This window comes from Theropithecus gelada, chromosome 2 (genome assembly GCF_003255815.1).
Source record: "Theropithecus gelada isolate Dixy chromosome 2, Tgel_1.0, whole genome shotgun sequence".
In the NCBI taxonomy this organism is placed as follows: Eukaryota; Metazoa; Chordata; class Mammalia; order Primates; family Cercopithecidae; genus Theropithecus; species Theropithecus gelada.
In genome coordinates, this window is record NC_037669.1 from 189,525,093 (window position 1) to 189,539,608 (window position 14,516).

Below are 14,516 nucleotides of genomic sequence, written 5' to 3' on the forward strand. Positions count from 1 at the left end.
AAAGAGGAATTTTAAAATCCATCAACGCTGTGGGAGATTTTAGCTTATTTCTCTCAGTAACTGATTAAGCAAATGGCATGATTCAGAGCAGCTGAAGACGTGCATCCCGCATAACCCTGCAATTCTGGTCCTAGATGTACATTCTGAAGCGACCCTCAGGGATGCGCACAAAGACTCAGGCACACGGTGGTTCACAGAAGCACTGTATATAGAGAAAAAACCGGAAACAACCAAACTGTCAGTCAAAAGGAGAATGAACAAAGAAAATGTGAATGAGGCCAATAGTAGAATTCCACACAATAGAGAAAAAGAATAAGCCCCACCTACATGGATGAAACTCAGGAGCTGAGAGTGCAATGTACAAAGCACATTGCAGAAGAGCACATACAATCTGACTTCACCTACCTACTGTTCGAAACGTGCAAAATTAAACAATTTATTTTTAGGAAAAAAATAGACCGTAAGACTGTTAAGATGGTGCTTACCTTTGTAGGTAGGGATGGGAATGGTATGGGAGGGACATAAAGGGGGCTTTGAAGATAGCTCTCCAGGAGGGTGTCTGTTTTATATTATCTGTTTCCAATATAAACCAAATGGGCTTCCCCGAGTTTCCTTTCCTCTTATCCATCACCTCATTTGCATAATACACACTCTGGTGAGGTTATACTCATCTCAGTGCAGGGGAGAGGGAAAGAGGTTTTATCGTCTGTGACAAATGAGGCTGCCTTCTCATATACAAAAATTTCCCTTTTATCTCACAATTGCCTTATACTGAAAGTGAAACTTGTAGCTCATTCTACTGAGCGGAAAAACTTTTAGTGGCGTTTTCAAATGGCTATTATAAATGATATTTTTGTTCAGTAGAATATAATTAGATTTTTATTCTCTGTTGATTCTGGTCTTTATGCCTGATTATAACAAATTTGCATTTAGGAATTCTTGTGTCACTTAAAAGATTCTTCAAGCTAAAATCTGCAAACCATGTGTGATTATTTAGTTCACCAAGCATATTACAATTTGGGCATCCCTAATCCAAAAAGTTGAAACCCAAACACTTCTGGTCTCAAGCATTTTGGATAAGGGATACTCAACTTGTATTGCAAAATATATTCTGATGTGGGTGTTTCCCTATCCTGATGCTATTAAACCAGGTGATCCACCTATGAAATCCTGCAAATTCCTATGAAGGATCCTATGAATTCTTCAATAAATCAAAATAAGTCTTAAGCATTCCAGCCCTTTTCCTATTGTTTGTCTGGAAACTTCTAATTCAGTGGCCTTCAGTTAGTGGGGTGGGAAAAAGAGAGGAAATGTTTTCCAGCTTCAACTAAGGCCTCACCTGGAGTTATGACTCTATGGAATATGGTCCTTGTGGTCCTCCTCTGAGAATCAGAGGGGCAGATTGCTGTGGTGCTTAGAGATGACTGATGTCTCACTGGGTTGGTGCAGAAGCCTGAGCTTCACTCCTGCCCTTGCTCTGTCTCTGGTCAAAGAAGCACCCACACGGCTTTGGATTTTGTGGCATTGGCTGTCATCCTGATTCATGCTTGCCTGTGGGACATGGCAGAGTTGAGTTTCTATGGCTCAATGCTCACTGCGCCCTGGCCAGGGTTCTCGCCTGCCTTTGGTGCTTCTTACCGCATTATAGTTCAGGCCACCACTCTGCTTGACCTGGATCCACCAGACAGGTGGAGCTACTGTCATCCCTTTCAAGGGAGGTTTACATAGCATTCGAACTAAATCTTCTTTTATTTGTTCATACATATTAAATTACTGCTGGTGGATAGAGATGTTTTCTAAAGAGCAAGACTGCTTGGGTTATCAGTTCTATTACTTACTAGTTGTGTGGCCTGGGGCAAGTTTTCATGTCTCTGTTCCTTGGTCTCTTCCTTATAAAATGGATATAATAAAATTATCCAATATATGGGTTTGTTTGAGAGGATTAAATTAGTTAAAATATGTGGAATGCTTAGGACATGCCTAGAATGTAGTAAATACTCAATAAATGTTAGTAATTATTTCTACTGTTTGTTACAGAAAGTTCTGTGTGTTAAAGGTATTTTATATCTGGAGACAAAGTAGAAAATTGGAGAGAGCTTTAACATGAGTACTAGAGTAGCAGTTCTCAGATTTGTGACCTTAAGATGTTTACACATTTAGAAATTACGGAGGACCCAAAGAACCTTTGTTTTTGTGGATTATTTTCATTTATATTTACGTTATTCAATACTGAACAATTAAAAATATTTATTACTTTGTTAAAAGATAACATTAATAACCCTTTCTCTTGTTAACACAAATTATATGTTACGAAAAATGATTCTTCCACAAAATAAAAATAATTTAGTTAGAAGAGTGACATTGCTTTACATTTGGCCACATTTCTTTAATGCCTGGCTTAACTGAAGGCAGCTGGATTTTCATATTTGCTTTGCATTCAATCTGTTGTGATCACTTTGGGAAGTTGAGGCAGGAGGCTGGCTTAAGGCCAGGATTTCAAGACCATCCTAGGCAACGTAGGGAGACCTCCCCACTCTACCAAAAAAAAAAAAAAAAATTAGCCAGGCATGCGGACATGTACCCATAGTTCCAGCTCCTTGGGTGGCTGAGACAGGAGTTCAAGGCTGCAGTGAGCTGTGATTGCACCACTGTGATTGCATCACTGCTAGAGTGCAGTGAGACCCTGTCCACCTAAAAAAAAAAAATCTGTTGTGACATTATATACCTTGTAGCCTTTGAAAAACATTGTATACTCATGAGAGAATGTGTAGGAAAAGTGAAAATAATGTCTTAGTATTTGCATGAAAAGAGTTTTGACCTTGTAGAAAGCCTTCAAAAGGTCTCAGGGAACTCTGGGGTCCCCAGATCACATCCGAAAACCATTGTGCTAGAGCAGGTAAGAGTTGAACACAACAGGCTTAAGACTGGGCAGATGGCGTTAATTCCTGACTTCTTCTTTTCAGCCCTGAGACCTCCAGGCTATTATGTTTGCTGGAGCCTCCTGATGACTGTACCCCTGCATCTTTGCATGGCAGGTTCCTTCTCATTCTTCAGGCTTTAGGTTAAATACCCCTTTCTGGTAGAGGCTGCCCCGACTCCTCTGCTATAAGCAGGTACCCCTTGTTATTTTGTAGCAAAATAAGCAAAATAACAAGGTACCCCTTGTTATTTTGTAGCAATATAACTGCTGTCTCCTTTTCAGTACTCATTACAAAATGTAATCACATTTATTTGCTTACTGGCTGCCTATTCCACCAGTAGATAAACTCCCTGAGGTCAAGGCCCTGTCTGTTTTGTTTACCATTGTAATTCCAACACCTACTTTGACCCCTTTCCTTATTCCATAAGCTTTAGTCAATCCATTAGCGATTCCTATTGACTTCATCATCAGACTATATCCAGAATCAGGTCACTTCCCAGCTCTTCCGTCCTGCCACCCTGGTCCAAGGCTTGAATCTTCCATAGACCCTATCTATTAAACAGCTTTCTGAAAGAAAACTCTGCCCTCCCTTGCGCATTAGTTACCATCTACACTCAACAACCAGAATGAACCGTTCAAAATATAAATGAAAAAAATATTCTGTTCCTCTGCTTACAATGTCCAGTGGCTTCTAATCATAGAGCCTTGCATGATTTACTTCCCAATTCTTTACTTTGGCCATAATGACCACGTTGCTCTTCTTCAGCACGTTAAGCATATTCAGGGTCATAGCACTTGCTGTTACCTCTGACTGGAATGCTATTGCTAATGACTCAGTTCCTCACTTCACTCAGGCCTCAGTTTAAATGTCATCTTATTGGAAAGTGTTTCCTCAACTAGTATCCATAAATAGCAGCCTCCACCTGCCAATCTTTTCCTCTGCACCTCATAATGCAATTAAGTTTTCTTTTGAGCTCTTATTAACAACCAACATGTTCTGTATGTTTTTGTTTATACCTTTCTTCTCCCACTGTCATGTAAATTTTCTGACCACAGGGATTTAGTCTTTTCTTTTTATTACTGTATCCTCTATGTCAAGGACTGAACCTGATACACTTAACAACTGGATGCTCCATATAAGTTTACTAAATGAATTTTAAAATGAGCTAACGAATAAATAGCACTGAAATCATGCTTTAAAAAAAGTAATCTATGGGCTTCCATTCCAAGATGTCTGAATAGGAACAGCTCCGGTCTGCAGCTCCCAGCGTGATCGACGCAGAAGATAGGTGATTTCTGCATTTCTAACTGAGGTATCTGGTTCATCTCTTTGGGACTGGTCGGACAGTGAGTACAGCCCACGGAGGGCGAGCTGAAGCACGGCAGGGTGCTGCCTCACCTGGGAAGTGCAAGGGGTCGGGGGATTTCCCTTTCCTAGACAAGGGAAGCTGTGACGGACTGTAGTGGGAAAAACGGGACACTCCAGCCCAAATATTGTGCTTTTCCCAAGGTCTTAGCAACCAGCAAATGAGGAGATTCTCTCCTGTGCCTGACTCGGTGGGTCCCATGCCCACAGAGCCTTGCTCACTGCTAGTACAGCCGTCTGAGACTGAACTGTGAGGCGGTAGCCTGGCTGGGGGAGGGAGGGGCATCTGCCATTGCTGAGGCTTGAATAGGTAAACAAAGCAGCTGCGAAGCTTGAACACCACAGCTCAGCAAGGCTCACTGCCTCCATAGACTCCACCTCTGTGGGAAAGGCATAACTGAACAAAAGGCAGCAGACAACTTCTGCAGACTTAAACATCCCTGTCTGACAGCTCTGAAGAGAGCAGTGGTTCTCCCAGCATGGCATTTGAGCTCTGAGAACAGACAGACTGCCTCCTCAAGTGGGTCCTTAACTCCTGTGTAGCCTAACTGGGAGACACCTCCCAGTAGGGACTGACAGGCACCTCATACAGGTGGGTGCCCCTCTGGGACGAAGCTCCCAGAGTAAGGATCAGGCAGCCATATTTGCTGTTCTGCCGTATTTGCTGTTCTGCAGCCTCCACTGGTGATACCCAGGCAAACAGGGTCTGGAGTGGACCTCCAGCAAACACCAACAGACCTGTAGCTGAGGGACCTGACTGTTAGAAGGAAAACTAACAAACAGAAAGGAATAGCATCAACATCAACAAAAAGGTCATCTACAGCAAAACCTCTCTGTACGTCACCAGCATCAAAGACCAAAGGTAGATAAAACCACAAAGATGGGGAGAAACCAGAGCAGAAAAGTTGAAAATTCTAAAAACCAGAGCCCCTCTTCTCCTCCAAAGGATTGCGGCTCCTTGCCAGCAATGGAACAAAACTGGATGGAGAATGACTTTGACGAGTTGACAGAAGTAGGCTTCGGAAAGTCAGTAATAAACTTCTCCGAGCTAAAGGAGCATGTTCTAACCCATCGCAAGGAAGCTAAAAACCTTGAGAAAAGGGTAGATGAATGGATAACTAGAATAAACAGTGTAGAGAAGACCTTAAATGACCTGATGGGGCTGAAAACCATGGCACAAGAACCTCGTGATGCATGCACAAGCTTTAATAGCTGATTTGATCAAGTGGAAGAAAGGGTATCAGTGATTGAAAATCAAATAAATGAAATAAAGTGAGAAGACAAGTTTAGAGAAAAAAGAGTAAAAAGAAATGAACAAAGCCTTCAAGAAATATGGGACTATGCGAAAAGACCAACTCTATGTTTGATTGGTGTATCTGAAAGTGTTGGGGAAAATGGAACCAAGTTTGAAAACACTCCTCAGGATATCAAATAGGAGAACTTCCCCAACATAGCAAGGCAGGCCAACATTCAAGTTCAAGAAATAGAGGGAACACTACAAAGATACTCCTCAAGAAGAGCAATCCCAAGACACATAATTGTCAGAGTCACCAAGGTTGAAATGAAGGAAAAAATGCTAAGGGCAGCCAGAGAGAAAGGTCGGGTTACCCATGAAGGGAAGCCCATCAGACTAACAGCAGATGTCTCAGCAGAAACTCTACAAGCCAGAAGAGAGTGGGGGCCAATATTCAACATTCTTAAGGAAAAGAATTTTTCACCCAGAATTTCATATCCAGCCAAGCTAAGTTTCATAAGTGAAGGAGAAATAAAATCCTTTACAGACAAGCAAATGCTGAGAGATTTTGTCACCACCAGGCCTGCCTTACAAGAGCTCCTGAAGGAAGCACTAAACATGGAAAGGAACAACCGGTACCAGCCACTGCAAAAACATGCCACATTGTAAAGACCATCAATGCTAGGAAGAAACTGCATCAACTAACGGGCAAAATAACCAGCTAACATCATAATGACAGGATCAAATTCACATATAACAATTTTAGCCTTAAATGTAAATGAGCTGAATGCCCCAATTAAAAGACACAGACTGGCAAATTGGATAAAGAGTCAAGACTGTGCTGTATTCAGGAGACCCATCTCACATGCAGAGACACACATAGGCTCAAAATAAAGGGATGAGAAAGATCTACCAAGCAAATGGAAAGCAAAAGAAAGCAATCCTAGTCTTTGGTAAAACAGACTTTAAACCAACAAAGATCAAAAGAGACAAAGAAGGCCATTACATAATGGTAAAGGGATCAATTCAACAAGAAGAGCTAACTATCCTAAACATATATGTACCCAATACAGGACCACCCAGATTCATAAAGCAAGTCCTTAGAGACCTACAAAGAGACTTAGACTCCCAAACAATAATAATGGGAGATTTTAACACTCCACTGTCAATATTAGACAGATCATCGAGACAGAAAGTTAACATGGATATCCAATGCTTGAACTCAGCTCTGCACCAAGTAGACCTAATAGACATCTACAGAACTCTCCATCCCAAATCAACAGAATATACATTCTTCTCAGCAACACATTGCACTTGTTTTTATGATTGACCACATAAATGAAAGTAAAGCACTCTTCAGCAAATGTAAAAGAACAGAAATCACAACACTGTCTTTCAGACCACAGTGCAACCAAATTAGAACTCAGGATTAAGAAACTCACTCAAAACCACACAACTACATGTAAATTGAACAACCTGCTCCTGAATGACTACTGGGTAAATAACCAAATGAAGGCAGAAATACAGACGTTCTTTGAAACCAATGAGAACAAAAATGCAATGTACCAGAATCTCTGGGACACATTTAAAGCAGTGCGTAGAGGGAAATTTATAGTACTAAATGCCCACAAGAGAAAGCAGGAAAGATCTAAAATTGACACCCTAACATCACAATTAAAAGAACTAGAGGAGCAAGAGCAAACACATTCAAAAGCTAGCAGAAAGCAATAAATAACTAAGATCATAGCAGAACTGAAGGAGATAAAGACACACACACAAAAAAAACCCTTCAAAAATCAATGAATCCAAGAGCTGATTTTTAGAAAAGATCAACAAAATTGGTAGACCACTAACAAGACTAAAGAAGAAAAGAGAGAAGAATCAAATAGATGCAATAAAAAATGATAAAGGGGATATCACCACCGATCCTACAGAAATACAACCTACCATCAGAGAGTACTATAAACACCTCTATGCAAAAAAAAAAAAAAAAAACCAACTAGAAAATCTAGAAGAAATGGATAAATTCCTGGACACACACACCCTCCCAAGACTAAACCAGGAAGAAGTTGAATCTCTGAATAGACCAATAACAGGCTCTGAAATTGAGGCAATAATTAATAGCCTACCAACCAAAAAATGTACAGGACCAGTCAGATTCACAGCCAAATCTACCAGAGGTACAAACAGGAGCTGGTACGATTCCTTCTGTAACTGTTTCAATCAATAGAAAAAGAGGGAATCCTCCTTAACTCATTTTATGAGGTCAGCATCATCCTGATACCAAAACCTGGCAGAGGCACAAAAAAAGAAAAAAAAAGAGAATTTTAGATCAATATCCATGATGAACATCAAGGCAAAAATCCTAAATAAAATACTAGCAAACAGAATCCAGCAGCACATCAAAAAGATATTCACCACGATCAAGTCAGCTTCATCCCTGGGATGCAAGACTGGTTCAACATATGCAAATCAATAAATGTAATGCATCACATAAACCGAACCAATGACAAAAACCACATAATTATTTCAATAGATGCAGAAAAGGCCTTCCATAAAATTCAACACCCCTTCATGCTAAAAACTCTCAATAAACTAGATATTGATGGAATGTATCTCACAATAATAAAAGTTATTTATGACAAACTCACAGCCAATATCATACTGAAGGGGCAAAAACTGGAAGCATTCCCTTGGAAAACTGGCACAAGACAAGGATGCCCTCTCTCACCAACCCTATTCAACATAGTGTTGGAAATTCTGGCCAGGGAAGTTAGGCAAGAGAAAGAAATAAAGGGTATTCAATTAGGAAAAGAGGAAGTCAAATTGTCCCTGTTTGCAGATGACATGATTGTACATTTAGAAAACCCCATCGTCTCAGCCCAAAATCTCCTTAAGCTGATAAATGACTTCAGCAAAGTCTCAGGATACAAAATCAATGTGCCAAAATCATAAGCATTCCTATACACCAATAACAGACAAACAGAGAGCCAAATCATGAGTGAACTCCCAACCACAATTGCTTCAAACAGAATAAAATACCTAGGAATCCAACGTACAAGGGATGTGAAGGACCTCTTCAAGGAGAACTACAAACCACTGCTCAATGAAATAAAAGAGGGCACAAACAAATGGAAGAACATTTCATGCTCATGGATAGGAAAAATCAATATCATGAAAATGGCCATACTGCCAAGGTAATTTATAGATTCAGTGCCATATCCATCAAGCTACCAATGACTTTCTTCACAGAATTGGAAAAAACTACTTTAAAGTTCATATGGAACCAAAAAAGAGCCCGCAGTGCCAAGACAATCCTAAGTCAAAAGAACAAAGGTGGAGGCATCACGCTACCTGACTTCAAACTCTACTACAAGGCTACAGTAACCAAAACAGCATGGTACTGGTACCAAATCAGATATATAGACCAATGGAACAGAACAGAAGCCTCAGAAATAACACCATACATCTACAACCATCTGATCTTTGACAAACCTGAGAGAAACAAGAAATGGGGAAAGGATTCCCTATTTAATAAATGGTGCTGGGAAAACTGACTAGCCATATGAAGAAAGCTGAAACTGGATCCCTTCCTTACACCTTATACAAAAATTAACTCAAGATGGATTAAAGACTTAAATATTAGAGCTAAAACCATAAAAACCCTAGAAGAAAACCTCGGCAATACCATTCAGGACATAGGCATGGGCAAGGACTTCATGTCTAAAACACCAAAAGCAATGGCAACAAAAGCCAAAATTGACAAATGGGATCTAATTAAACTAAAGAGCTTCTGCACAGCAAAAGAAACTACCATCAGAGTGAACAGGCAACCTACAGAATGGGAGAAAATTTTTGCAATCTACTCATCTGACAAAGGGCTAATATCCAGAATCTCCAAAGAACTTAAACAAATTTACAAGAAAAAAACAACCCCATCAAAAAGTGGGCAAAGGATATGAACAGACACTTCTCAAAAGAAGACATTTATGCAGCCAACAGACACATGGAAAAGTGCTCATCATCAATGATCATCAGAGAAATGCAAATCAAAACCACAATGGGATACCATCTCACACCAGTTAGAATGGCAATCATTAAAAAGTCAGGAAACAACAGGTGTTGGAGAGGATGTGGAGAAGTAGGAATGCTTTTAAACTGTTGATGGGAGTGTAAATTGGTTCAAACATTGTGGAAGACAGTGTGGTGATTTCTCAAGGATCTAGAAATAGAAATACCATTTGACCCAGCAATCCCATTACTGGGTATATACCCAAAGGATTATAAATCATGCTGCTATAAAGACACATGCACTCGTCTGTTTATTGCAGCACTATTCATAATAGCAAAGACTTGGAACCAGCCCAAATGTCTGTCAATGATAGACTGGATTAAGAAAATGTGGCACATATACACCATGGAATACTATGCAGCCATAAAAAGGATGAGTTCATGTCCTTTGCAGGGACATGGATGCAGCTGGAAACCATCATTCTCAGCAAACTATCACAAGAACAGAAAACCAAACACCGCATGTTCTCACTCATAGATGGGAATTGAACAATGAGAACACTTGGACACAGGGCAGGGAACATCACACTCCGGGCTCTGTCATGGGGTGGGGGGCTGGGGGAGGGATAGCATTAGGAGAAATACCTAATGTAAATGATGAGTTGATGGGTATAGCAAACCAACATGGTACATGTATACCTAGTAACAAACCTGCAAGTTGTGCACATGTACCCTAGAACTTATATTAAAAAAAGTAATCTGTGGTTCTGTGCTTATGTAGATTGGTGTATGAAAAATGAGGGCTGTCTGTTTTTGTTCAGATTAGATCCAAACAGGGGAAAGCAGAGGTAAAAAGAGCATGAATAAAAGTAGCAGTCATATTTCAACTGATGGAGGCTAGGAGAAGACAGTAATATATTCACTAGCCTGAAATTATTTCTGACTCTAGTTACATATGTAGCTTGGGCAGTCACTATAATACTGTGGATACCAACTGTCCCTTTTAGAAACAGATCATATTTTGGTCCTTTTGGTTTTTACCTATTATAAATAAATTCGTGCAAGTTAAATCCTGCAGCAAAATGTCTTTCTCTCATCAATATATATTCTCTCTCGGCTGTGTGACTTTCCCACTCCAAACTATGCAAACTGACTTTGTGAACACACTTTGGCAAGAGAAATCTGATGGTTCCAGTGCAATCTTTACTGTTTTATTGAGAAGAGATTACTCAAGTTCCCTAGCCAATAGTTCGTAGCCTATCAAAATACATCAAATTCAGGAAAACATTGGCCAGATTTGGTTTTATTCCTATGAAAAGAACATTTTTGGTCATGGAAAGCCTACTAATCTAGGAAAGAAGGTGACGTCCTAGTTGTGAAATGTATTAGCCACAAGACCTTGATTAAATTACATAACATCTCTGAGCTGTAATTTCTACATCCAAAAAATGGAGGGTTGTAAGAGATCACCTCTGAGGCCCTGTCTCCCTCCCCAGCACCTAGAAAACTACCTGTACATAGAGAGTGATGTGAATTATGATACATGATGCAGAGAAATTGTGATCTTCTTTCTTCTGCATTTCTGTAGAATATCAGCTCCTATCATGTAAGTGGAGCTTAATATATGTTTATTCAAAAGAAATTTTTTTCTAATAGGAAAAATATAATATGCAATAAAAATGTTATGATAATGTAGATCAAATTGTGGGTAAAAAAATTTTAAATATATTGTTAAAAATGAATAAATAGCAAAAGAAAACCAATAACTGTGACTTTCCCTTTCCCGACTTCCTTTGAGAGCCCAGGCATATGGTTCTTGGTTCACTGCCTTCATTTAAAGATTTTTTCATGCACAGTGACAGCACAGGGGAGCACCCCAAGAGAGCTCAAATCTGAAGATCTCTGGATATGTTTTTCAACACAGAAATCAGTGAAGTGAGGTCTTGGGCCACTCAATGTTTTCAGAGTCAATAATACAAATGTCAGATCAATAAAGAAACACTCACACCAGCAATACAAGAAAAAGACAACATTTATGATGTACTATTTTCCTCCAGAAAAGAAAATCCCATGGCATTGGGACAGACATCTACAGTTCAGCCCAACCAGACAACTTCGGAGCCCTTCGGGTATACACAGAATACACAGAATAGCCTTGAGGGTTGTGACCAGAATCACTCATATACAGCTGCCCTGCGAACATGAAATTTTCTCTATATGTCTTAATTTCTTCATATGATGTGTGAAAGATTACTTGATGTCAATTTGTTACACAAAAAACTTCCCTAATCATGGCCTTCAGACTGGCAGATATAAATCAGGTAGAATCTGTGGGGACCTCAGCACAAAACCATTAATCTTGCTGGAAGAAAGAATTCCCTATGCAAGCTCTGTAGCTGAAGCATGTCACCCTTACGAAAGAAGAGCACATTTTTTGAGTAAACTCCATTTCTCTGCGTCCAGCTACTGCTTATCGTTCAAGGTCTAGCTCTTCAGTGACGCCCCCTTTCCCTTCCATGAAGCCTGAGCTAATGTTCCAGCTGAAACGGAGTTTTCTCCCCTCTTAGAACTGTATCTGTTTCTCTCTCGTGACCTTGATAACTTCTTTCCTCCATTACAGGCACCTGGACCTGTGTTCGCATTCTTCCACGAGACTGAGGAGCAGGCACCGCTGTGACTATCGTTGCCTCCCCAGAGAAGCCCTTTTCCTGCCAAACAAATGTTGGGCGAGTCACAAATAGTAAAAATAAAAAGTTTTGGTAGAATAAGTGAATGAGTGAAGCCTTAACCTAATATTTCAAAATTAAGCATCCCCTTCACATTTGAGTTAACTATTTGATTCAGCTTCAGAAACTAACTTTCGCAAAAGCCCTGTGGCTCGGTAGATGGAGTCAGGTATGGAAGTTGGGAGATAATTCTTTCTGCTCAATTATTAACAACTCTTGGAGAAAATGCCCTACTTATCATATTTTTTTGTGGAATAGTACAACGGAAAGGGCTCATGAAGTTCTTTTAGTCCATTTCCTGAGACACACAGCAGAAGAGGGACTTGTGTAGGTTGGCACTGTACGTTAAGGGTCAAAGCAGAGCTGGGACCTGCTTCCTGAACATAACCTATGTGATACAAGTCAGAAGAGTGGTGCCTTGGTTGGGGATTGGCTAGGAAGAGATGCAAAAAAACTCTCTTAAATGACAGAAATATTCTCTATCTTGATCCAAATGGTGGCTACTGGAATGTACACATAAGTAAAAATCCACCTAGTTATATATTTAAGATGTATACATTTTACTAAATGTAACACTATATCTTAGAAAAAACTAAATGCGATATTTTAATAAACCACTTAGCACCCTATTCATTAACTTTTTATTTCTTACATCTGTAATTTTTCTCATTACAAAAAATATGTATTTTGTAAAATACCCCAACATATCACAAATGTAAAAACCTAGAAAATGAATATTGTTCAAAACACCACTTCCCAGAGAGAAAACGTTGTTAAAAATTTATCTTACCCAGGTTGTATTTCTCTATGAAAAAGCAGCCGCTGTGAGGGTGTAGAACCGCTAGTGTTGTCGCCTGGCCCGAAATCTCCAGGAACACTGCGAACCCTGGGAGAAGCCGTGCAGGGCTGCTGGCAAGGCGCTGTCCTCTACCCTGGGAGAAGTCGTGCAGGGCTGCTGGCAAGGTGCCGTCCTCTACCCTGGGAGAAGCTGTGCAGGGCTGCTGGCAAGGCACTGTCCTCTGCTTCTTAAGCCATCAGGTCTCCTTTGGGTCCTGGACAAGTTTTGGTGTTCTCCATTTTCTCCATTTTCTCCATTTTCTCAGACTCCAGAGATTTGGGCTTATTTACCAGTGTACCTTCTCTCTTGTGCGCAATCCCTGAACTCACTTTAGAATAGTATTAAAGTTTCACCACTTCTTCCATTATTGAAGATCCTAAAACAGATTCATGTTACTGATGTTTCACAGATTTGTTGCTAAGCACTATAGAGAGATGAACAAAACGTGAACACAAGTAACCAACCCAGGGAATCGACGAAGTCTATGAGCTGTAAATACAGGTCTCCTAACACTTCTCCTTGGTAACATAGATTTAGCAAGGTTTTAAATGTCCTTACACTACCATCCACAATAGCAGAGGATAAGCACTTTGGTTTCCTTTGAAGTTTCATACATTGGATAGGGAGGTAAGGAGGATAGAAATTAACTTTGTCAGCTCTTCCTCTTCCCTTCTCTTCCCTTCCTGAACAATTCAGTCCTGAAGTCATTAGGTGGAGTTGAGCAAGGTAGATCAGAGTCTGGAGCACCCGTTTGCCAGAAAACTAAGGAAGTGCTTGAAGAAAGAAACAGGTATGTCAAAAGGACACAGAGCATCAAAATACATGAGGATAGGAAAGAATTACAACCCAATAAACACAGGAAAATATGAGTCAATTTATAAGTAAACTAAACGTATGGAAAGAGCAGGATATTTAAATAGTTTCAAAGTACCTTTCCACAAAATAACAGTTAATTAAAAAGGGGAAAAGAGTACCCTTACCATGGATAAGGCAGACTTTAATGGAGCGATCGAAGTGAACATTATCAGTAATGGAACAAACTGAAAATCATACGCCACCTGATTAGATGCGATGAGAAATACACAGCATCACTTCTGGAATATTCCTGCCAGAAGTAAACAATCTAGATCTCATTGCAAGGGAACATCAGAAAACCTAAATTGAGGAATATTCTACAAATTAGCCTTTAATCTTCAAAAAGTCAAGGCCATGAAAGTGTTCCAGATACAAATAAAGACATGCATCATGCAATTCTGAACTGCATCCTTTTGCCATAAAGGACATTATTGTGACAATTCCTGAAGTTGGAATGGAGCCTGAGGATGAAATGATAGCAATTTATCAGTATTGATTCCCTAATTTTAATATTTGTAGTGTAGTCATAGAGGATAATTTTCTTGTTTTTTTTTTTTTTGAAATAT

General features: G+C 39.8%; 1 protein-coding gene across 1 annotated transcript in view; it reads left to right on the top strand.

Annotated features, from left to right (window-relative positions):
- LOC112619436 (elongation factor 1-delta-like) overlaps nucleotides 1-11,736 on the top strand; it is a 111,237-nt gene extending 99,501 nt beyond the window's left edge. The window contains exon 3 of the mRNA XM_025377394.1: nucleotides 11,589-11,736. Coding sequence (XP_025233179.1) covers nucleotides 11,589-11,736 — 148 coding nt within the window. The remainder of the gene's footprint in view (nucleotides 1-11,588) is intronic.
- Nucleotides 11,737-14,516: the final 2,780 nt, after the last annotated feature.